Consider the following 25,562-nt stretch of genomic DNA (forward strand, 5'->3'; position numbering starts at 1 on the left):
CAGAATGGAAGCTGACGATAACAGCTCCAGGTGTGTGTGTGTGTGTGTGTGTGTGTGTGTGTGCAGGAGGGTCTGTAGAGGATTAAGCCAATTTACTACAAAAGAGATGAAGGTGGAGGTGGGAGAGGAGACACTTCAGAGCAGCCTGGGAAATCAGGTTCTGCAACCGCCTGACGTCAGACGCTCAGCAGAGACGGAGACGGCAGGTCGGAGTTTAACCCCTCACCCTCCAGACTGCCTGTTGACCTTTGACCCTCCTGGCGGGAAACACGTTGGGCAGGTGTGTGAAGGTGTACAAAGTTTTTATCCTGGCAGATCCTGAATAAGACGATGGTGGACCAGATCCTCCTCAAGGTTTAGATCAAATGCAACCAGTGCACTCACCTGCTGCACCAAAGCTCCTCCTCCTCCTCTTACGTTTGGCAAGGCGATGTCAGCTGTTTCACTGGATTCAGATGAAACCTCCTTCAGTATCAATGGTACAGAGCAGCTTTTAAAACCTTCCAAAAGAACACCTCAGCCCTAATCTGAAGGGTAACTGAGATGCTTTCATGGGACTTGGAAGCCCAGGGATCTGGCAGTTGTTTGGTAAGGAAGGATTGCATTTTATTTTTGGACATACTTAGAGACTGATTGTTGCCCATGTAAAAGATTTCACTGTGTTTTTGCTTTTATATTATGTGTTGGCTCTGTTCTGTTTTTTGTTAAAAATCAATAAAATATTGTAAAAAGAAAAAAAAAAGATCTTTTGAGTTTCTACTTTTGTGTTCTGAGTGTCCTTTCATTTGGTAAATCACAACAGCATCAATCTGTGTCCTGTACCTGGAAGGCCTCCTTGGCGATGACGTCATCGTGGTCACCACGCGCCCACGGCTGCCCCTGTTTGGAGTTCAGACTGTCTCCAAACACGTCGATGTAGAAGAAGACGTACTGCTCGTGAGGAAGATCAGCCCGCCAAAAGTGGACCATCAACTTCCTGAAGATGTCGGGTGAGCAGCAGACAAACACCACTGTGAAGAGACAGGAAGTGGTTGAGGTGAACTTAGACAGACACTGTGAAGTGAGTTTGTCTCCTCTGTTTGAGGCTGCGAACATCAACATCAGAACCGAATTCGAGTCACTTTTATACTCACTTTGCTGTTTCAGGGAGCCAGAACTGACAACAGGACAAAAACAAACCAGATTTTTACCAACTTGTGGGGAAACAGTAAAATTATGAACCAAACATCCAAGTCAGTCCAGCTGCAGCAGCATAAACGGAAACGTGAAGCAAGATTAACTTTTGTGAGCTGGTTGGGTCTCAGAAGAGACCAGCAGCTCTGAGTTTTTACTTTGTCCATGTTTTTACATGAAGGGGAGGGGTGTAGCCCCAAGATGCACCACAGTGTGAGGCAAGCAGGAACCCGGCAGTAAACGTCATCAGTGTCAGGATTTACACAGATGCAAAGCCACAGGTCCAGGCGAGCAACAGGCCTCAGATCAGCAGTGCGAGCCTCAGCATTCAGCCCTTTGACCACGCAGTCTTGGTGTCATTTCACATCTAATGTCGTGGAGCGCAGAGCAAAGGCAAACCCTGTGAGACGCTTCCTTTGCTGAACCCTTTTAAAACATCATCCAGACATCAGGAAGCTGCCAAACTCAGGGCAGCAGGACGAGGACCATCAGAACGTCACCTGTACAATCAGAGTTAGAAATGAAGTTTAAGTTCACAGCAGATGTCTCTGCTGTCCCTGCTGTGAACCCTCAGTGTGGACAGACGCTGCTGATCTGAAGTGCAGTGAGGACAGAAAACAATAATCAATAACATGACGGCGAGCAGCCGAGGCCCCCACACTGACTCAGACAGCTGGAGGCGAGAAGAGGCGACATCAGCAGGGTTGATCACTGACAGGTGTGTGTGTGTGTGTGTGTGTGTTCGGTCCTGAAAGGCCTCTCAGTCGCTCACGTCTGTAGTTACACTGAGCAAAATCCATTATGCCTCTGAGCGAGAGGGTCGGCTCATGTTCTGGATCAATGAAGCTGACACACCATGAGCTTAACTTAACTTACCAAACCAATCACCACGTTTCTTCATATCAAAGACATATTACATTTACACTTTTCTTTTTTGGTATTTGTCTAAAATATGTGATGGGTGATGGGCGGCACGGTGGTGCAGTGGTTAGCACTGTCGCCTCATAGCCAGAGGGTTCCAGGTTCGAATCCCGGTCTGGGCCCTTCTATGTGGAGTTTACATGTTCTCCCTGTGCCTGCGTGGGTTTTCTCCGGGTTCTCCGGCTTCCTCCCACAATACCAAAAACATGCACGTTAGGTTAATTGGCTGCTCTACATTGCCCCCTAGGTGTGAGTGTGAGAGTGTGTGGTTGTCTGTCTTTGTGTGTTGGCCCTGCGACTGACTGGCGACCAGTCCAGGGTGAACCCCGCCTCTCGCCCGTAGTCAGCTGGGATAGGCTCCAGCTCCCCCGCGACCCTGACGGATAAGCGGTATAGAAAATGGATGGATGGATACGTAATAGGATTCAGTAACGGTCTCGGCTTTGGGTTCACGAATGATGTCATCACGCTGGAAAAGTCCTGACGCTGGTGATGAAATGTCCCGTCGTCGTCTGTGGAACTACAGGTGTGAAAGAGCTCCTTACTTCAGGAATGAACATTTGTTTAAAGATGTTCGATTCAGTCACAGACAGTCCAGGTCTCTGGTCTTCCTCCCACGTGAGCCTCTGGTGTGTCCGAGTCTCAGGAAGTCTCCAGAGGCGTGATGACATTCCTCTGGCCTGCCATTCCAGTCCCACCGCCTCTATTGTTTCAGCCTCTAATAGCCTCTGAGCAGGAAGTGAAACCACAGAAACCACACAGGGCTAAAAGCTTTCTTCCGATTGACACTGAGCTCAAAAGTACCTCACAGTGAGCCACTGCACTTCAAACGCTCATCGTGTGTGTGTGTGTTTCAGTGAGTAAAAATACTGCACTTTGTCAAATATTATTCATCCAGAGAGAGTTTATCAGCACCGCCCAGACAGACACACACACACCGACACACACACACACACACACGCCGTCGGAGCTGTGACGAACAGCACAGTGCTCACGTGACAGAAGGTTGAGTCCCTAAAGTCAGCGCTGTAGCACACACACTCAGTCGGGAACACAGCCTGTGATTGGTCGACAGACTCAACCCAAGGCATCATGGGACAGCCAGTGGCTGAACAGCTTGCCATGACGTGGAAGACGTGGTCTTCACAGGAAGTGCTCCTGGACCTGATGAAGTGATGATCTGATCATGTGATGGACGAGTCATCAGATCTTTGCTGCTGTGTCAGGTTGACTCAGCACCAGAGGTCAGTGTGCAGACGTGAACCTGAAACCAGGAAGAGCCCAGAGGCTGCAGGAGGAGCCTGGAACAGAGCGGACCACCCCTGAACCCTGACCCCTGCACACTTCCTGACTCCCACACATGTGTTCCAATGAAAGGAGAGCAGCTCTGAAGATGAAGGGATTTTGTTTTTGCTGAGCCGCACAGGATGCACCAGCAGAAACACCTGGAACCTGAAGGTCACGCTCTTCGACACCTTCCACAAAGCGCAGAAGAAGATTAAAAACTTTGCATTTTAATTTCCTCTCCAGCTGTGGTTTCTCTCATTAATCCTGAGATCTGACGTCTCCAGCTGGTCATTTAAGAATCAAATCATCCTTCAGACTTCATACCTCAGAGGTGAAGGAGAAGAAAAGCCAAAGGTCATGCAGGAAATAGAATGTGAGGAATAGTGACTATCTTGTTAATCTCCTTTTTGTCCTCCGTTGCTCTTCACTCTGCTGTCTGCGATCTTAAAGCTTCAGCTCAAAAAGACTCAAGCTGTTTGAGAAGAATCAGAGAAAAATCACTTTATTGACAGTATATATATATACTATATATATTCTTACACACACACACTGAATTCGTCTTCTGCATTTGACCCATCCTTAGTTGAACACACACATGCAACACCCGGCAAATTACACAAAGTGAAACACACACAGGAGCAGTGGGCAGCATCAAGCATATTGGGGGGTTAAGCACCTTGCTCAAGGGCACATCAGCCACACCCAAATTTTTTCTGCCATCCGGTGGGGCAATCGAACCGGTGACCCTCCGATCACAAGCCGCTCCTCCAACCTCTAGGCCACGGCTGCCCCCAAAAAATTAACCACCCCAGATGGGACAATGAGAACAACTTAAACAGTGACCAAACACTCCCACAATCCTGATGCTGCGAGTGTGTGACAGGACGGCCACATGTTGTCTTTATGTACGCTGAGGACAGATATGACAGTAACACACTCTCATGTTACACGATTCCATAAGAAAGGTGGAAATTACAGCAGGTTGGTGATGTCAGCTGTTTCCTAATGGGGGATCAATTAGCTCAAAGTCCCTCCAGATTTTCACTAACTCGACAAAACTCCAGAAAATATAAACATTTTAAGGCAGAAGTGCTGCATATTTTATGTGATAAAATACTGAGAAACGTCCATCAGAATTTACTGGATCTCCGTCCAAAACCCAACGCTGTTCAGATTACAGTGGAATAAAACAGAAGGAAGGAAGAGAAGAAACCAGAATAAGTTTGGAGTTTCAGCTTGAAAAATGACATGGATCATTAATCGATTATCCAAAAAGATGATGATTCATTTGATTTGGTCGGTCGACTAATTTGCATTGTCTCTACGGACCAAACACACGGATCAGCTTCAGGACGTTCGAGGCCTCCAGACTGCACCCTGCAGCTGCAGACACCAAAGTAAAGGTCAGGGGAAATATCACTGCAGCTGACCTTCTACACTCTTCTGCTGTTGTGCTGTTCGACAGAAATGACTTCTTAAAAGCTCTAACGAGATTCTGACTTGTTTCCTGGCTCACCGTACGTCCCTGCATTCAGCCGTTTGCATTGATTTGAAGGAAAGAAATTAAAATCCCTGCACAATTAAAGCAGCTCAGTGAAATGTCAGATTATTGATTCAAAACATCTGTCAGCACACACACACACACACGCAGTACAATTTAATGAGAAATGTTTCACTTCAAGGAGAGAAGACGAGAACAGAAAGTCAGAAAACAGAAAACCACACACACACACACACACACACACACAGGACAAGATTTCCATGTGGACACTCAAACTGACTCATTCACGTGTGAAACTCGTCTTCAGGCACACATCTAAAAGGCCTGGACCTGGAGTCACTGTGCTCGCAGTAGAACGGACACGCTCAGTAATGGGCTGTTTACAAAACAGGAAGTGGCAGTGATGTTACCCTGCTGACACAGCTGACTCAGAGCCATAAGTGATGGAATAAACTGCAACATAAAACATAAATACACTGTGTGACATTAAAATAAAATAAAACAGGGATAGTCAATTCATCACATTCAAACAGAGCACACGTACAGGTAATTAAGGAAACAAAAGTAATACAAAATAATTAATTTTTTGAGTGTACTGACTAGAATTCCACTTAAGGTATGTAAATATTTATTTATATTTATTTAAATATTTTATAATAAGGGCCAACATACTAAATATATGCACCATAAAACTCTGGGAGCAGGACGGACAGTACAGTACAAGAGAACGGAAAGCAGCACACTCACAGTTCACCTGTCTGCCATTCATACTACCTAGGACAGGTGTTAAACGAGTGCAGCACACAACCTAACATCTGGTGGTTCTTTCTGCTGTGAATCAACAGTGGGAAACGCAAATCCTGCACCTGAAAAGAGGCGAGGTCATCCAGTGATGTCAGCAGCAGATTTGTTGGTCAGTGCAGATTAAATGATGTCATTTGTACTTCTTCATCTCATACTGCAGCCTGACTGAACCTTTTTGGCAACTTTTTGTCTACTTGTTCCCAGCAACACAAAACTGCATCATTTTGCAAGCTGAAACTCTTCAACTGCAGTGAAAAACTTGTGCTTTGTGGGGCTGAGTGCAGTCAGAGGCTGAACTGAATTCAAACAGCAACACACACACACACACACACACTCTGGTCTGTTGTGGCTCGGTAGCTTACAGCTAATGTACAGTTACGTGTTCTGGCTGTTTGGGGTGAATAAACATAAATAAAAACAAATGAACCCAAACTTTGCTTTGTTTTCTGTCTGAACACACCACAAGAGGCAGACACACTCCGACTCTCTGAGCAGCTGAGGAGACTTTTGGAAACAGTTTGCTCTCCTCTCTTTGCAGCAGATTGTAAGACGTCTTCATGTTCTCAGACCAGAGGAAACATCTCGATAACGACTGTTACCGTGGGCCGTCACGCATGGCTGACGCAGCTAATTGGGTCTGACTGCTGCCGTCAGTGCACAGTCCTGCGCTCCTTCATTGGATACTTGTGTGAGAGAAATCAGAGGGCCGTCAGCTTCTTCATTAAGGCCTGAGCCTTTCAATTAGACCTTCTTCTTTTTTCATTGGTGCCTCCTCTTCCTCTTCTTCCTCATCAGAGAAGAGAGGGGTGAAGAGGCGACCCACTGAGCTGTAACACCACCATCATCGGACTGGAGGAGAACAGCGTGACTACACACACTCTGGCTTTTATCAGGCAAAAACACTGACTGCTTCTTATAATGAAAGTGAACGCGCAGCTGAAATGTTAGGTCAATTAATTTATCATCTGATTAAAGGGAAATTAACCGACAGTCAGTATTGATTGTCACAATGAAAACCATTTCACATTACTTCATTAATGGAAAATGGAAATACTCAAGTGAACTACACGTACCTCAAAACTGTACTGAAGTGGTACAGTATTTAAGTAAACGCAGCAGAGCTCGGTTTTCATGATTATGTTGTCTTTGCCTGAACAGCAGAATATGAAGGATGTGAAGTAACATGTCTGCTGAGGCTACAGACCTGGAAGTCTCCATCAGATCACGTGTCCTTAACCCACACACTGTTCACACCTCTGTTCCTGCAGACATGAACCTCTGCTGTTCCTAATTAGCATCACCTTACGTTAGCACTGGGTGAACATGCAGCCAGTCCCCATCAAAAGGCACGAGACTGCAGGGCTGTGAGCTGTTGCTGTTGTTGTGGTCGCTGGAGGTTCAACATGCCGGACGGTGCACGTGTCTTGATGTTGTTTCTTAACAACATTCTTTCTTCTTTGTCTTTATTTGGTCACGTAATGAAACATTAATGCAACGGAGTGCAGTCTGGAATCAGGTTGAATTACATGAGAAGAATCACCAGCAACAAAACTTGATGCACAAACGACTCTGTTACGTTCTGTATGTTAAACGTGTTACTGTGGGGTCTTTCATGCTTTAAGTTGTAGAAAGTCATAAATCCATGTTGTTTTGTGTAAAGACTTTGTTTGATACAGTTTGACGGTCCAGCCGCACTGACAGGTGGAAGGTCAGAAGGAGCCAAAGAGCCTCTGGTTCAATGAGAACACAAGAGATCAACCACGACTGGGAAACTGGAAGCTTAGTATGAACCCGTGCAGATTTAAATATGAACAGCTTCCTGTTTCAGTGCACAGTAAAGCCTCCGACAGGAGGGAGCAGGTGTGCTGCGTCCGCAAGGCAGTTCTTACAAGACAGAACTGGAAGGTGGACTTTGGGCTGCGTAATGAGGAAATGTTGTTAATTAAGAAGTACGATATTCACTGACAACGCTTTTCATTGTTTTCCAGAACATGGCGGTTAAATGGTTAAATAGAACTAGGAAAGGAAAAGGAAAGTGACATATCTTGTCATTGGAGGGAACTCACTCCAATGAAATTTGTTCTCTGCATTTAACCCACCCAAGTGACGTGCACACACACACAGCAAACCCGGGGCAGTGGGCGACCGCGTGCAGCGCCCGGGGAGCAGTGGGGGTTAGGTACCTTGCTCAAGGGTACCTCAGCCATGGACACCGGGACGGGGAATCGAACCAGCGATCCACCGGTTACGGGTCCGACACCCTAACCGCTGATCCACGACTGCCCCGACACACAGAACTGATGGTTCTAGAACGCTAACCAAAGTGCTTTTGTTGCCTCAAGGTAACCACACATCAGAGTCTGGACTCAGACTGTGGAGTCCTGGATCATCCAGCCTGACCCCCTCCAGGCAGCGATTTTGTTCCCCTTATGAACGTATTAGCTGTTGTGTATAAACGTAATTTCTCTTAGAGGGACAGATCGACCAATCACAGTTTAAACCTGTTCAGAGGTGGTTCAATACTGATCTCAGGTCAGCTGTCGGTCTGCAATCTGAACGTTGTGCGACACATGCAGTATGTAGAAATGCTGATGTGAAACAAACAAAACGAATTTGTGGTCTGCAGAAACGTCCAGCTTTGTAACCTCCTCTCAGGATGGGGGATGAGCTGCATTTAAAGAGAACCAGAGGAGGTCTGGAGGATCCGTTATGCAGGCGGACCTCAAGTCCGTCACATGTTGTACGATCAGGCCGGGGCGCAGGTTTCCTGTCGGGGGACATAATTGGCTGAGGCTGAAGCTGTGGGGGCAGAAAATGAAGTCGCTCTGACAAAACAGCGTGCTGTCATCTGCCTCCAGAGTCCCAGGGGGCCCTCCTGCTAAAGGAGATCACGACCCACCAGCACCGTCTCTGGCCTCATTTTTACTTCAGCCATCAGCCCGGTCACACACGGATCCAATGGGACTTTTTCACAATTTTTTTGGACAATTTTCAAAGCAAATACTGCTGTTCCTGCTCACAGTGCAAACTGAAAAAGAACCTGTTGGATGGATAAATAAATCACATCAGCACACAGTCAGGGAGATGTTTGTCATGAAGAAGGAAATCGCACACACACGCACATATGCATTGTGGACTCACACACTCAGACATCACAGTTTTGTTTCCCTCAGTACATGAACCAGAGAGCAGCTCACTGCATTAATAAACATGGCGTCTGCCTCTGAGCAGGCGTTTATTTGCTATGGCCGCCGCTGTGGGAGAAGGAGAAACCCAAATCAAACCAGCTGGGTGAACTCTGGTGATAAGACGTACTGTGAGGAACCGGTGACAGCAGATTCTAACCAGTCAGGGACTTTCAGGTTGATAAAGAAATTCTTGTACTGCAACTACTCCACTTAAAGTGTTTTAGTGATAAGACAGTCATTAATGCTGAAAGATACCAAATGCTAAAACTAAATGGCTAATATCTAATAAACCAGGAACCCTGTTGGACAGAACCAGCTGTTGCTGTGCGATAAGTTTGCATCCTGGACTGCAGGTATGAAGATCAGAGCGACTCGAGGGCTGCTGGTGCGTATGTGCATCACCCTGCAGACACTGGGACTGTTTCTTGCTGAACCACAGTCAGCTTCCTGAAGGCCAGTTAAGTCAGCAGGTGAACTGAGCTCAGGTGTGAACCCACTGAACTCCTGTGTTGATGCCTTCAGTTCTCAGTCCAGTTTGATATCGCTGCTCTCGCTGCAGCCCTCGTCTTTCTGTTTGTATGAACCCACCCGTCTTCTCCCGCCTCCTTCGCTCTGAGATTCCAGCATATTAATCTTTAACTACTGCCAGATGGACAGGAACAGCGGCGAGGAAGAGGAAAAGATGGCTGAAGCACGGCCTTGTGGGTAGATTTGTTCAGGATGATTGACTGCCTGCTTCGCCGCCAAGACGACAGGAGATGAGGAGGTGACATCAGCTGCTCCTGTGCCGGCAGCCCGGAGCCTCAGAGTCAGCACACCCAAACTCAATTCACAGCAAAAGCTTTGGAAATGACGCCTCGGGGACCACACGCAGGACTTTAGGAACTCTGAGGTCAAAAGGCAAAGACCACTCAGTGCACCCACCCAGAAACCAGTTGATCTCTGTACATTTGATTTCGAACCACAGCTGATTGAGTATCAAAATGTGTCGCTGTGACGATCGATTCTCTCATCAGATATTTACTTTTCCGACTAAAAACCTTTTATTCAGTACTGATTAACCTGTAAAGGATGGGGATGTCCACACTGAAGACATTCTGCTCAGAGCTCAGAGGAGAGCTGCTGACCTTCGTCTTCTTCTTGAGGTTTTCTGTGCACGTTCAACTGGCAGGAGACCCCGCAGTAGACCCTGAGGGTTTATACAGAACATCTCTGCTGGTTGAAGACCTCGCGACACTAGAACTGCCGACAGTCACAGAAGATTTGCTCCGTGTTGTCTTCTAACAGCAGACTTTGGCATTTTCTGCACTTTTAGTCCCGAGGTCATTTGAACCTTTTGAGTAAAGGAGACCTGCTGACACAATGAGGACTAACCATCACAAACCCCTTGACGGGTTTCATCTCATGTCTGAGCGGGTCTGAAGGAAACACCGCAGCAGGTGGTTCTGACAGGTGAAGCCAAGCAGATAATGACAGGTAATCACACCTCCAGTCACTGCTGTCTGTGTCCTCTGCGAAGCTGAGGCTGGAAATCAGATGTGAAACCAGACGGGAGCTCACATTTTTACCCTTCAAAGAATAAGAAGAAAATACAACTTGGACCTTTGAACACAAAAATAAAAGATTTTCTGCTGTTCATCAGTGAAAGGCGAGAATAATTTTGGGCTCAGTGCCGGTTATGCTGCGATTGACAGTCGTGTGCCACTCGGCTTTAGTTTTAGTGCTCTCTGCCTTTAATGGTTCCGTTTCCTCCACGTCGGAGTGTTTGAGCTCCACACAGTGTAATGTGTTCATATGAAATCTCTTTGTGGCTCTTTGACAGCATGTGATGAAATCAAGTCCCTTTTTTCTCTTCAGACACAAGACACACACTGTGATGGTTTGATAAATTTGCAATTACGTCTGCTGATTAGTCCTGAGGCGACACTCGTCCTCTTTGTTCCCGCTGAGATTTAACGTCCTCGTCAGCGCGTCACACAAAAGAGTCTTTATCGGGATGATTAGTGAGCAGCCTTATTCTTCACCTGCTGCACAGCTTACACCTGACGCTGCTAACTGCGGGAGCTTCGCTGGCTTACTGACCGGCGACGACATGTGAGTAATTTATGGTTTATGCCAGAACAGAAACAACCTCACTATCTCAAAGAGAGCGAATCCAACGCAGCCTGACTCGGTCACGTCTTTGAAGATGTTTCGCCTCTCATCCAGAGGCCTCATCAGTGCGGTCCAGCGTGGCCTGGATCGATGAGAATATCCACAGACAAACAACCACTTTGCTTTGTGTCTTTACAGCACACAAGTCGACTGCCGAAATCTGCCTGAAAGGGTCAGCTGAGCGTTTCTACGTCCAGTCACTGCCAACACGTTACAAGAAGCTCTGCTCAGGTTCTTACATACAAATAGCATAAATGCTTGTTCAACACTTTGCAGGCTGATGGAAGAAACTTGAAGAAGAAACTTGTCTTGTTATAACAACATATCGCTGTAGTTCCAGTCCATGCTTGAACAGTACGAGACTAAAGATCAGTGGTGGAAAGTAACTGAATACGTTTACCCAAGTTGTTTTGAAGAAAAATCACGTTTTAGCGGACGTAACGTTAACAGCTGAGTTGCCCCAAAGGCATAAATTGAGGAGATTGTTTCCATTTTCTGCTACTCTGTATGAAATGTAAATGCTGCACTTTTTACTTTGCAGCACATTTAAAGCTTGAAGAAGAAAGAAGGAGCTGAGAACAGGTTTGTTCACGTCAGGAACAGGATGTGAAACACTGAACACTGAATGTGTATCTGACAGCCAAACACACACACACAACATCAAGCCTGTTATTGTGCTGGTTAGATAAGAGTAACCTGCTGGTTTTAAACTGTCACTTCATGTCCATGTTTATTTATGAGTAAAAAGACTCCATTGTGAAACAGAGGTTTAATTGAACACTTCATGCATGACATTCTGAAGACTCATGCGGTGCTTATAAATTATTCATGCAGTAGCTGTCTGCCCTCAGGCCTCGCTCTCAGGCCGCTTCCTACCAGACAAGTTGATAGCCCACTAATCTGCTTTGCCAAATATTTTTCGATAAAACGTAATGGCAGACTGGATAACTTTTACCAGAAATGTTTTTTCTCACCAAGGACTCAAGGCGGCTGGACGCGCAGGACTCAGGACAGTGGACACCAAAGCATCATTACTGTCCAATAAAGGCTCTAAAGTACTGTGAAAAAGTTCTTTTCTCACTGTGTCCTGTAAATGCGTACATGTTGAAGAGGACTGAATGTCTGTCACAACGAGAACCGACGTGAGACGTTAGATCCACAACAGGACACACGTCCAGACTCTCTGCGCAAATCCTGCATCCAACGTCCCACCTTGTGTCAGTTAACTACTGAAAAGACCAACACTACCTTAAAACACAAGACAGGAAGCACATGACATGATTTTTAACCAGACACCAAGTATCCAAAACAGAACCATAAAAACACTTTTCATACTTAATAACTAACTTTATAGCAGTGCTACAATATACAGACAAAAGTATCCAGACACGCCTCCTCATGGACCTGTTCCTCAGGCTTTGGGCTCGGCCCCTGACCTCCAGTGAAGGGAAATCTTAATGCTTCAGCACACCAAGACATTTTGGACAATGCTATGCTTCCAACTTTGTGGCAACAGTTTGTTGAAGGCCCTTTTCTATTCCAGCATGACTGTGCCCCAGTGCACAAAGCAAAGCTCCATAAAGACATGGTTGGATGAGTTTGGTGTGGAAGAACTTGACTGGCCCACACAGAGCCCTGACCTCAACCCCATCCAACACCTTTGGGATGAACTGGAACGGAGACTGTGAGCCAGGCCTTTTGGTCCAACATCAGCTCTTTGTACCTGTGATTCCTGCGTCTGTGGAGGAGGAGTCAGAGGACCTTTGTGTCCATTGAATGTCACTTCTCCATATAAACACGTCCTCATGATTTCTCATCATTATTAGAATTATTCTTACTCTGATTTTTCTTATTATTATTGCTATCACTTCGTTGAGAGACGAGGTCACCTCATCACACTGAGACCGGCAGAGCAAAATCCTCAACACTTTCACGAATATTTTCTAGAACAGACATGCTGTGTGGAACAGCTTGAGCTAAAACAACAGCGTCTCATATTTTTATTTCTGGAAAATCCCATAATAAATTTAGACTCTAAATCTTCTGGCTGACTGATGATTGCTGGTTCATGAGGACATAAAAACACTTTGACCTGCAGTTTGTGATCAGTGGGTGACTCAAAATCCACTCGCTTCCCTTTTAAAGGAGGTTTGGTTGGCGACTGAAATCGTTCTGTTCACACACGCTGAAATGCACTCATCTGCATTAGCTGAGCTGCGTCAGATCTTCCTGACAGGCCAGAACCACCTGGATCTGAACCAGCGTGGTCCTCTGGGACTGGGAGGACAGAGATGGATAGATTTCTGCTGCACTCACACCAACACAGTTTACAGCAGATAAACCCGCACAGGCTGCCAAGCTGCTGGCTTCAGCTCCATGTGAGCTCGATTCCGTGTGATAGAAAGGCAGACGTGTGTTAAAGGAAGTGGAGACGCGTCAGCCATCTTTACATACGTCAGTGATCGAAATGTGCAGCACAGATAATCCTCATAACCGCCTCAGGTCCACTTTCTGAGGAGGGCCCACAGAGACTGAACCTGCACAGGACCCAGACTGTTGGAGACCTAAACGTGGTCACGCCCCACGCCCAGTACAGCATGCCAACATTTACTTTGAAATAATGCACAATATGCACAGGAAATGAAAACCACACACTGAGTGATATGATGCCGACGCTTTAACATCTGAATTTATAAGAATATTAGCTAAGTTGGAACAAGCTGTTAGGGTTTATGGTCATCTCTGTTTTTCCACGGGTTCCCCTTTAGTTTGTCCCCCGGCCTGTGTGTGTGTGTGTGTGTGTGTGTGTGTGTGTTCTGGAGTTGGTTTGCTGAGTTGGAGTTGGTCTCCTTCCTGCACTACCTGAGGAGCTCGCTGACTTCCTCCATGACTCAGGTCATTGGTTTTGTGTTCCTGTGCCGAAAACTCTCAGTGCATCTTCAGATTCACCTTCTGAATCCTGAACTCCGCCATCTTCTCCAGACTCCAGGCACGCTGACTCCAGGCAGCATGTGTGTGTGCAGCTGTAAATTATGACACAGCCTTCCAATGTGCTGCATAAGATTAATTTATAAGGCAATAAATCAGAAAATACTTGAAGGTTTGCTGTCTCTGCCTTTGCCAGAGAAGTTCAAACGACGTCTCTTTGGCGAGCTGCGACAGGATTCGTCATTGACCTGAGTGACACGTCTGATCTCCTGCCTGCTCGCTGCTGACAGTCCAGAAATGAAAGTCGATAATTCAGCCGAACTAAACGCACATTGGGCTCTTAATTAGCATCCGTTAGCTGTGAAAAGCTAAATAAACTGCAGCTAATGAGGGCAGAGCTGAGTAGTTTAGCAGTCCTGTGAAAGATTAACTACTTTCAGTCTGGTCTCTGGAGGAACACGAGCACACTGGAATTTCTAATTAGTTTCTCTTGTTCAGGTTCAGAGTGAACAGTCTCAGTCTGCTTTTTCCACACGTGATCTTCTGTTTTTCCACGAGAGCAATCAAGCTGAGAAGTCACGATGCTTCCCTCGCCCTCCTGTCCTAATTGGTCAGGTTGTTATTGACCTTATAAGGCGATGGGAGCTGCCAGGCCCGAGTGCTCAATCACCACGAGGGCTGCTCAATCGCAGAAATCCTCTCTGAGAAGTGATTTCTCCACTCTGCTCCACAAAGTTTGATTTATTGACTGTAAGTGTTGTGCACCGACATCCAGTTCAGTGTCTCCAGCGACAGTGCAGGTTGCCAGATTGGGTCTAAGGCTTCTCTGCACATCCACAACGGTAGCAGACCTGGCAACTTCACTGTGACAACAAGAGCTCAAGAAGCCTGCAGTGCACCCAGAGCCAGGCTGGCTGTTTCCCTCTGCCCCCAGTCTTTATACAACACTTGGTTTGTCCAGAATAGTGAACATGTGCTGATCTTACATTCCCTCCAGCACAGAGAGCACAGATCACTTTTCTGCATGTAAAGCTGAGGAGGTGTCGCTGAGGGCTGCGAGGTGATGCAGTTTAAACTGTGTGTGAATGTTTTCTCAGTGTGTCTGGAACATATGGCTTTGCATTAATGAGGCGCAGACCAGTCTGAATATGGATCAGGCACTCTGTCGAGCTGGAAAGACTCCCAGAACTTTCCATCAGGCCTCTGCAGTTCATCGGGTGAGTCAGCTTCGGCTCGTCAGGTCAGCGTCCGCCGCTCACCCAAAGCTCCGCGCATTTTACTCTTCGATATGTCACGTTTCCTCACTGAAACGTCCGACAACAACTCGACCTCGTTACGCGTTTTGTTGAGCTGTGTACTTTTTCAATTTTCCAACAAAGTTCAGACCCAGAGAAATCCGTAGGTTTACTCAAGCTAACAGTGCGTTTCACTTCCTGTCGCTGGAACCTCCAGCTTTACTTTCAAACTTTATCTTCCTTAGCAGTGCTGGATGTTGAGCCAACACTCCCATGATTCCACACTGCTTACGTCTTTTGTTTGCACTGCTGTGACTGACAGACCTCTGGCTTATGGGTGCCTTTCAAAATAAAGTATCTAATTTATCCCAGCGACTGTCACACTCAAAAACTGACATGAAAAGTCATCCTGAGTGGAATGTGAACAGACAGTCCAACACTCTGATCGCCAGTTACTGCAGCGTCCATGGACGTCTGGACGAACGCCTGGGGCGAAGTGGTGAACTGTCGTGGATTTAAGGAGACATCTATCTCAACGGGTTCACTGTGTACATATGACAGTTTAGCATCATTTTCTAACGCACACATCGACAGATCATTTCAGCTTTCTACCACAACCGTCGAAACACTACACCACAGTACTGCACTGTAGGTGCTTTCAGAGTTCAGTCTGGCTGTTTTCTGTTGTTTCATAGCTGATTCCACAGAGAAACGTGACGAGTGGAGAATCGACCCCACGCAGAGCAGTTCTACAACATCCTGTGGATTGATAAAGGACAACATTATTTTTAAGGATGACCCGACTTCCTCTTTCATGTTTCACACTGGAAGCTACAGGAATGTTTGAAGAGATAAATCAGTGCAGCGACAGCCGACGCTAAAGCCGCTCCCCGCAGTCCGACCAGGGCCAATCACACCGACAAAATCAATCCATTTCAAGATCAGTTCACCATGTCAGTCATATTTCTGGTTCAAGCATCTTCTTCTTCTGCTTTTTCTCTCTCAGTTAAGACAGTAAATGAAGTGTCTCTGGGGTTTGGCCTGTTGGTTGGACAAAAGAGGAAACTCTTGGAAACTGTGATGAGCAGTTTTCAGGATTTTGTGACATGACCAGTCAACTGATTAATCGTGAAAATAATCACCCTGATCATGCTTTGTTTTTCCAAAGTCTCCACGTGAAATGTTTGCTCGTACGGTAAGTTCAGTGGCGTTTTATAGATGGAAACATCACAGTCGTGCATCAGTGCACCTGCGAGTCGTGAAGCACATTTACTCTCCCCTGTTTGAAGAGAAGTTTTGATGCAGAGCAGACCTGTTGATGAATGAGCGAACAGGAGATTCGTCCGTTTGTTCCAGGCTCCCTGACACAAAGAGCCTTAACCCTCCTGCATGCTGTCGCCAGCACAAACGTCTTCTACTCTTTCTAAGCTGCTTTGAGAGTCACTGCATGTTGCATTAAGCAGACAAAAGGCAGACACACAAGGTAAAATTAGCCAGAGTATGTTTGGCAGGAAATACCTACAGATCTGATAGGCCGACTGTAGTTTCCATATAAGGCGTCAGGATCCTGACCCCTGTTAATAAATGCCCTGTCAGGAGGCTTTATGCCTCTGTGGGAACCGGAGAGGGAAGCTCACTGGGCGCAGATTGAGAGCCGGAGTGTTTGTTTGTGCTGTCGACTGGCGCACGGACTGAAGCACCTCCACAGATAGAGGAAGCATCGTCCTGCGTGGTGGATTTATGACGCGGCACAGCACACTAATCTGAAGCTGAAGCTGAAAAGCAGCAAGCTGCTGGCCCTTCTCACATGCCTTAACTGTGTTTAGGTTCCTTTATTTTCCTTTGGTTAAATATCAACTCATCACACGCCACAAAGCACCAGACACGTCTGAATCCCACAAACTGATCCGAAAACTACAGCTTGCTTTTTGTCTGCGTTTTCAGTTCAGATCATGTCAGCATTAAGGCTGCAGGTGATGAAGTCCTTCATCAGCCTCTCCTAGATCTGTTTTATTGTTTAATTGCTTGATCTATAACGAGTCTGAAAATTTTGTCCAAAAAACCCAAAGATATTCACCTTAGATGGACTAAAGCAGAAAATCCTCAGTCCTGAGAAGCTGGACTTGGGCCTGTGCAGTCAGTCTCCTCTTTTCTAGTCATAACTTATCTGAAATACAATCAGTTTATTTTCCAGACCAATCAGCTGAGTGCATCACAACATTGTTATTTTGAAGCAGCTTCTGGAAAAACCAAGTCAAGAATAAAATATAAGTAAGAGATAAAGCCTGACTCTGCTGCACGTCGACGGATGTGGACGACCGCCGCTGATAATGGACACCTCATTGTGCATTACTGCTCTTATACCAGGGTCACTTACAATTAAATTAATTAAAATTCAGACCATTTATATTTTCTCGCTTTTTGCAATCAGAATTTAAAGCTTTTCCAAAGCTGTAACTGCATTTCCCTGGTAACACCTGAGAGTTTACCTGGAACAATTCTTTCCTTTTCCTTAAGGTTCCTACGCGATGGAGATCAATCTCAAAAGTTTCATAAATCAAATAAATAACACTGGTATTAACGTCTGTATGTGTGGAATGGCATTTAGAATTTCATGTTAAAGTCTCTGCCCCTGAGCCCAGGAGTCCAGGAGCCCAGGAGCCTGGTAGCCCAGGAGCTCGGGAGCCCGGGAGCCCGGGAGCTCAGGAGCTCAGGAGCTCGGGAGCTCAGGAGCCCAGGAGCTCAAGAGCCCGGGAGCTCGGGAGCCCGGGAGCCCAGGAGCTCGGGAGCCCGGGAGCCCAGGAGCTCAGGAGCCCGGGAGCCCAGGAGCTTCTGAGCACCTTCTCCCTTCTGGAAATGTGCTGCATCATTCAGTGAGGCAGATTTTCCACTGCGTCCTCGGGGCAGAGTCATTTGCTGCTGTCTGGTCTGTGGACGCAGCCATTCAGCTCATGTTTCTGGCTGCTGCCGCAGTGATGATGGCCCGAGGCACAGATCAGGAGCTAATGTCAGGCTTAACAAGCTGTGCTGCCCAGCAGAGCGACATGCAGCAGGCGGGACGAGCAGACACTCTGTTCACTTGACTGTGTGCTGCTGAATCAATGAGAAAAGCTTTGAAACACACTGCGGTGCAGGCTGGGTGTGATGATGACAGCTCATTTGGTTTGAGCTTGTCTGTGTGTGTGTGTCGAGGAGAAGGATTATGATGTGCAAAGACGAGATAAGAATCTGCAGATTTATTACAACATAAAGATGCAACAAGATAAGATGTTGGCTGATATGCTGTGTGATTCAGGCTGTGTGTGCCAGGTGAGAACCTCCTGAACGTCAGCTTTTCAGGAACTGAGCGACCTCTGATTTATTTTTACCTTGACACTCGTGTGCTTGTCCACTACTCTGCAGTCCACAGTCTCATGTTTTCTCATGCTAAACTCCTTCAAGAACACAAAGTCTCATGTCTGGTTGAGTTTTGGGTGAAAGTTTAAATGATGATTCATCACTTCATGTTAAAACTGATTTGATAAGAAAGAACTGTTGTGTGGGAAAAATGTCACACTTTGGTTTTGATCATCCACTAAAGATGGATGACGTGAGAGCTCCGTAAAAGTGAAGCCAAAACATGTCTCGCCCCCTGGTGGCTGGCTGCAGTACAGCTCATAAGCTCCTCCCCCTCCATGTTAGCAGATGGGACATGAGCCAAACTAAAAACTCAAAGTAAAGTCAAATACATTTTTCCCAAAGATGGTTTCTGTCATTTTAGGAATGAAATTCCTGATGAAAATTAACCTGCTATCTAGCAAAGTAGCCTGTCAGTGTGTGTGTGTTTGGTTTACACAAATAATTTGTTTGCATTTTTTTTTCTTTTGCTTCAGTGAGTTTTAGTCTCTCAAATTCTTATTTTTGTTTAAATTTTTTTAAGGTCTTGTGTGATCATATCGACACAAATCACACTGCACTTAAACGTCAGTTCCACACTCATGAATAAATTCAATAAGAGGCAAAGACATCACTGCTGCAGCCAGGGAACAGAAACAGACATATTTCTTTATTTTTTGACACTCCAAAAAGCCAAACTGGTCTGCGGCAGCTCTTATATGACATATGAATTTAAAAATCCCACATAAGAGCTGCTGCAGACCCGTTTGGTTTGTTTTGAAGACAGTTGTCATCTTAGTTTAAGAAGACATTTTCTTTTGGCAATAATTTACCCAGAGGAAGGTTTTAAAATCAGTTATGAGCTTTCAAAATGCATGAGAGACTTTAGGGCTTTGCCAAATGTGAAGTGAACATTCCGAGTTTCAGTGGGTTATTTCTTCAAACCAGGAAAATAATTTCTGTATAGAAGATAATACAACATATTTATGGAGCTGTACGTACTCTGTCCTTCATATCAGAGTGTTTGTCTGTGATAAGCATCACAGGTTGTGTGCAGGTGGTTCAGGTGAGCGTTTATCAGCCCTGCTGCCCTTTGACCGCTCACCTCCTGCTGACTTCTCACTCTGTCGCTCTGCAGTTTGCTCTGCGTTCTTATTTGTCTGTTTAATTCCTGCAGCCTGGACTCAGATTGAATTTTTCTGTGATGTTTTCACAGAAGGAAGGCACTTTTTCCTTCTAGAAGTGAATTACTGGAAACGCTGAAGATCTGAGAGGAGAAGGACGAATTGATCCCATTCACAGGCAGTAAAGTCAATGACGAGCTTAAAAAAGGACTCGTCAATAAACAAGGATAACCCAGAACAGACAGAACCAACTACGGTGAAGTCTTCTCACCTGGATCATATTGATTACAATGGGTAAAGCTCCAAAGGTTAAGTGAAGGGAAACTGACAATATAAATATAACAGGAGTTTACATGTTGAAGCACTAAAATCAAACATCTAATGAACTGAATGTTTGTCACAGCACTGATCAGTCGTCGCTGAGTCACTGGCTCACTGAAGCATAAGGAAAACGCTGTTAATAATGGAAAAATAACCAGAAACACTCAGCGTTTGAAATGTCCCCTTATTTTATTTAGAAGTCAAACACTGAGCACTTCAGCTACGTCATTTTGTTCAAGCAAATTTTGGACCCGGTCCAAACACATGGACACCCAGCTGAACCCTGCAAGCACACATCGTTTTCAGAAAGTGAGACCAGAGGACAGTCAGCTATGGTACAAGCTGACCCGAGGATAATCAGACTTTACCCAGAATGTGGTCCCCACAAACAGAGCCAAACAGAGAGAGAACAGCAACACAAGCCGACTGGGTGGCTCAGTGACCTCAGCATCCCTGTTTCAGTGTCGGTCGGGGATCTTTGCTGCAGTCTCCTCCCTCCCTCACCTCACGCTTCCCATCAGCCTTTGCTGTCACTACATTAAGCTTACATTAACCATGGCTGCATTGCACTTAGGGGAGGTACTGCTGTATGACAACTAACTGAAAGAGCTCGCTGGGAGACTTAATGGAACTGGCCCATCGTTAAGGCTAACTCCAGCTATGACAAAGTCAAACCGTCTGCTGTGGAAAAGATCTGTTAGATTACAGGAGTATCACAGATCACACTTTGTCAAATACTGATGACATTTAACCTTAAGGATCTGTGTACGTGGGTGCAAATTTTCCACTCCTAATGTTGGAGTGAATTTCCTTGCTATACCACAACCTGCACACAATTCAGGATGCCAGGAAAGAAAGTCGAAGACAAAGAAGGAGCTGGTGAGGGCTTCAGACCCAATAACAATGTGAAGCCCAACTTCACTCAGTCAGCTCAGAAAGCTGCTTCCAGCCATGGTGAAGTAGCAAGCAACAGCCAGGAGGCTAACGTTACGGCTAACGCTGAAGCCAAGAGGTGGCCGCCATCAGTGAAGGAGCGACCACCATCTGTGAGAACGAAGATGTTAGAGGTAACATTCAGGGTCCCAGCCATTTCTCTGGGCTGACCTGTAGCACCCAAATCAAAAACTTTAAGACCTGCTGCTAACTAACACACAAACAAACTGCACCTGAAGTGTGCATTTGAAATTAACCTGCATTTAGATGAGTCTGGCAACTCACCGCGACCGTCGTTCTGAATTTCAGAGAGGATGTGCGAGTAGTTGACCGGCGGCTTGTTCTCTTCGAACACCCTGTCGACGAGGCTAATGTTGATACTCTTCAGCTCCGTGTACAAACCCTCCATGGCAAAGTAACACGGCCGGTCATCCACCTTGTTGTCACTGAACATGAGCATCACGTGCTCTCGCCACCCAAAGCGCTCGCAGATCCTCAGGGCAAATTTCCCAAGCTTCTTGTGGGTGGGGCCGGTGTTGGTGATGGACGGGTAAACCTCGCCGTAAAAAGCCACGGCCGGGGCCCCCGCAGTAACCATGGGAATGCCCCAGTGGGTGGTGAAGAGGCCAACAGGGGAGGACGTGTAGGAGCAGCCGGGCCCGATGAATGCCCATGGGTCATAGTCCACTTTAAGGTCCACGGCCATGAGTGGGGCGACGGACTCGGAGCAGATGCCGTCCTTGTCTTCGCTGTTCTTGAAAGCGTAGGTAAGGTGGTGGTCAGGGAGCAAGGTGGGGTCAGCGTTCACGATTTTGACAGCCCGCTCTAAAGCAGGACCGATGCGAGGCCAAGCCCAAGGGTAATCTGTGTTGCTCTGTGGTAAAATGATGGCCAGCGTGATGTTTTCTTTATGGTGTTGAGACGATCCACCGGCGACCGGCTGTGGGCCCAGCAGAACCAGCAGAACCAGCAGGAGAGCGGGGCCCTCCTTCCAACAGGCCATCCTCTGCTCAGCAGGTAGTCCACTTCCACCACAGCTGAATAATTTATCCAAGTTACCTGTGAATACACACAACGGAGACATTAACAAAACATGCAAAATAAATGAATGCCGTCCCGTTATTAGAGCTCAAAGAATGGTGCATACTTCCTCTCCTCAAACCTAAATTCTAATCACAAAGTCGGAACACCGAGACATGCTTTCGCTGGTCACGGCTGAATTCATCGTAATAATTTTGTCCAAGTCAGACCTGAGTGACCTTTGTGAGTCTGGGGACACGCTGAGTCGTGGGAGAAAAACTCCCAGAACCTTGGAAGCAAGAGGACCGTCTTCCTGCCAGCCCTGCCCGCCTCATACAAACACAGTTGGTGAATTACACTGAAAGATTTAAGATTTAGGGCAGCACGGTGGTGCAGTGGTTAGCGCTGTCGCCTCATAGCAAGAGGGTTCCAGAAGGTCTGGGCCCTTCTGTGTGGAGTTTGCATGTTCTCCTGCGTGGGTTTTCTCCCTCCCACAATCCCAAAAACATGCACATTAGGTTAACTGGCTGCTCTACATTGCCCTGAGGTGTGAGTGTTGTCTGTTTTTGTGTGTCAGCCCTGTGACTGACTGGTGACCAGTCCAGGGTCTGGACTGGTCCTGCGTCTCGCCTGTAGTCAGCTGAGATAGGCTCCAGCTCCCCTGCGACCCTGACGGATAAGCGGTATAGAAAATGGATGGATGGATTTAAGATTTAATGACACCGACAGATTCAGCTGTGTTAACTGACTGATGACGAGGTTTTTCCAAAGCCTGATTTGAAAATGATGCGACAAAAAAATACATCAGAATGACCAAGTTAACCGCCGGTTTAGGTATTCCACTTCAGTACCCTGCGAGGCTTTAGAGCTGAGCTGGAGGCAGGCAGGCAGTGGGAGGAATTCAAAAAGTGTTTTGTCATGTATTATCAAAAGGTCATTCAGGTTTCCCCTGGCAAAGAGGTGTGAAGCTGGACATCTGGAGGGAAGTAAATAAGCAGAGACGGCATTTCAACTGCAGGGTTGCATTGGCTCATTTTGCATTTAAAGCTCTCTTCATGAACTGTAAAATAAATGAGTCTTGAATTTGAATTTCAAACTGAATTTCATTTTGAAACTGTTCAGGTACAGTGAGAATTTGTATTCAGCATCAGTCCCAGTCATCAAACTGGAACCATTTCTGTTCAAGTACTGCTTCATCACATTTAGATCTGAATGCATGTTTTACTTTGCAGCTGTATGGTTAACATTTAATAACAAAGATTGTACAAACACACCACACCACTATGACAAGCTCATTAAACATGATTCATTGCAACATATGAGACTTCACCAGCCAAACCATCGCAACACTGCTGCGACATTAAATGACCAGTTATTCATTTAGCAAATTCTGACCAATACTGAATACTGAGGACATTGACAATTATTTTAAATTTTGAAAGAAATGAAGAAGAATATGTCTGTTATTACCTGTGATCATTACAGCATCTAACATCAACAGATATATCAGGACAACTTATGATGGTAAGTTGGCTTTAATCTGAACGATCGTTCTGTAGGATGCTGTACTTGCTGTAAAGCTTTAAGCAGAGATGGAAGAAGTGCTCACATTTCTGACATATTTCTCTCACGGCCATATTACTACATTTTAACAGGAAACTTTTCTCCATTATAAAAGCATGTGCTTTATCTTGGTAGCCTAATGTCTCACTATGGCCCCACACAATGATGAAAACAGCACCAGCTTTTCTCATTGTGAACGCATCACTGAATTAAAACGAGATTTTAATTTTATTTATAAATCATTTCGTTTCATGAGCACAGAACACGCCGACTTCACAGATTGAATATCTCTGCTGGCACCACTGAGCCTCCATACGGCAGCGCCGCTCCCGCGTTTCCGTCTCTGTAATGGATCCTCATGCGGCTTAAAAGCATCAATTCCCTCCGGACAGAAACACGTCAATTAGCCTCTCAGATGCAAATCAATACTTCCTTTAACATGATATCACTTCTAACACGGACTTTTTTCTCTGTACCTCGGAAGGAGTCTGGTTTCCTCTGCATGTTGACTCTAAGTTTGGTGATTTGAAATGGGTGGAGGCGGTGATGGTGAACCAGCTAACCCGCCATACCGGGCGCGTGCCGTCCGTCGGGCGTCGGGTGAGCGGCGCGCGGGGTTCCGTCACACGTCTGACGCGAAGTCCGCTTCTGAAGAAAATATCCACAAATATGACCGAATTTCACAAATCAAATCCCCGCCGATGTCTGCGCCACGCGTCACGGCAGTCCCTCGTGGAGGTGGGTTTTACAAGGTGCAGGAGAGGCCGCGTTTGGAAGTTTAAAGATCAGCTGCTGTCGGCGGAGGGAAGCGAAAAATATCTCATTGTTCAAAGCCAGCGTCTCCATCATCTCATTTTCTGTCTCAAACTTGAGTGTTCACCTGCCATACGTGGGCTCAGGGCGCGAGTCCCGGCCGCCCTTCACGTGCTTCAAGAAAGGTTTAAACGCGCAAAGTTGAAACGCAACAGTCCGCACGTTTCCGTCCACAGCGGCTGAGGTGCTGGAGCTCAGAGGGCGGATGGCCACACATTCCGGTTCAGAGTCAGGGAAACGCTGGAATCCGGCAGGTCAATCCGTTAAAAACGGTTCAGCGGAGCTCACAGCTGCCTTCTAATCCGGACTGAGATTTGTTCCGCTCCACATCATCCGCGCTTCAATGAAAACGTGTGATAAACTGTGAGTGTTGTTGTCAAGTCCGCTGACCGCCTGAGGTCTGTCAGGGCGGAGAGCTGGGAGGGAGGGAGGGAGGGAGGGAGGGAGGCGGGGGGGAGAAACAGGAAAGACATGAGAGGTGAGGAAAAGACAGAACCACGTAATAAAGAGAGGACGGAAGGCAGGAGGGGGAGAGGAGGAATTACTGAGGAATATGGATTAAACAAACTCAAGAAATTCATCCAAAGTTTAATTTCCTCATATTTATCACATTCAAGTGTTTTAAATGGGAATCCAACATGACACATTTCACATCTGCTCACTGCTCAGTAACTGCAAACCCAGTCAAATATCATAAATATCACACAGCGAGACAAAGCAAACAAAATAACAAAAGCGGGTGATAGAAAGATTAAAAAAGGGAACTTAAAATCATAAAAATCAAGATGTTATTTGCTCTGTAATAACAAAGTAGACGACTTTATGTTCCATTTCAAATTGTTCCAAAGACTGAAGGACTGTTTCGATAAGGTTAATCTTATCACATCTTATCTGCACAAAGCAGAAACCAAACCCGCTCCACTGCCTGAACACGATAAGATAAGGGGACCCAGGATGGACCCCACGATAAGATAAGGGGACCCAGGATGGACCCCACGATAAGATAAGGGGACCCAGGATGGACCCCACGATAAGATAAGGGGACCCAGGATGGACCCCACGATTAGATAAGGGGACCCAGGATGGACCCCACGATAAGATAAGGGGACCCAGGATGGACCCCACGATTAGATAAGGGGACCCAAGATGGACCCCACGATAAGATAAGGGGACCCAAGATGGACCCCACGATAAGATAAGGGGACCCAGGATGGACCCCACG

General features: G+C 46.3%; 1 protein-coding gene across 2 annotated transcripts in view; it reads right to left on the reverse strand.

Moving 5' to 3' along the window:
- The window catches only part of LOC124064284 (atrial natriuretic peptide receptor 1-like), a 49,117-nt gene extending 24,345 nt beyond the window's left edge, over positions 1-24,772 (reverse strand). Inside the window, exons 1-3 of one of the 2 annotated variants that reach the window (XM_046398592.1) lie at positions 24,408-24,772; positions 21,230-22,003; positions 823-1,010 (exon numbers count right to left, since the gene is read on the reverse strand). In XM_046398592.1, coding sequence (XP_046254548.1) covers positions 823-1,010; positions 21,230-22,003; positions 24,408-24,414 — 969 coding nt within the window. In that variant the 5' untranslated portion in view covers positions 24,415-24,772. Of the gene's footprint in view, positions 1-822; positions 1,011-21,229; positions 22,004-24,003 lie in introns of both variants that reach the window. The other variant, XM_046398591.1, reaches the window with a different exon arrangement.
- Between the last annotated feature and the right edge of the window lie 790 nt (positions 24,773-25,562).

Source organism: Scatophagus argus, chromosome 9 (genome assembly GCF_020382885.2).
Source record: "Scatophagus argus isolate fScaArg1 chromosome 9, fScaArg1.pri, whole genome shotgun sequence".
NCBI classification, from domain to species: domain Eukaryota; kingdom Metazoa; phylum Chordata; class Actinopteri; family Scatophagidae; genus Scatophagus; species Scatophagus argus.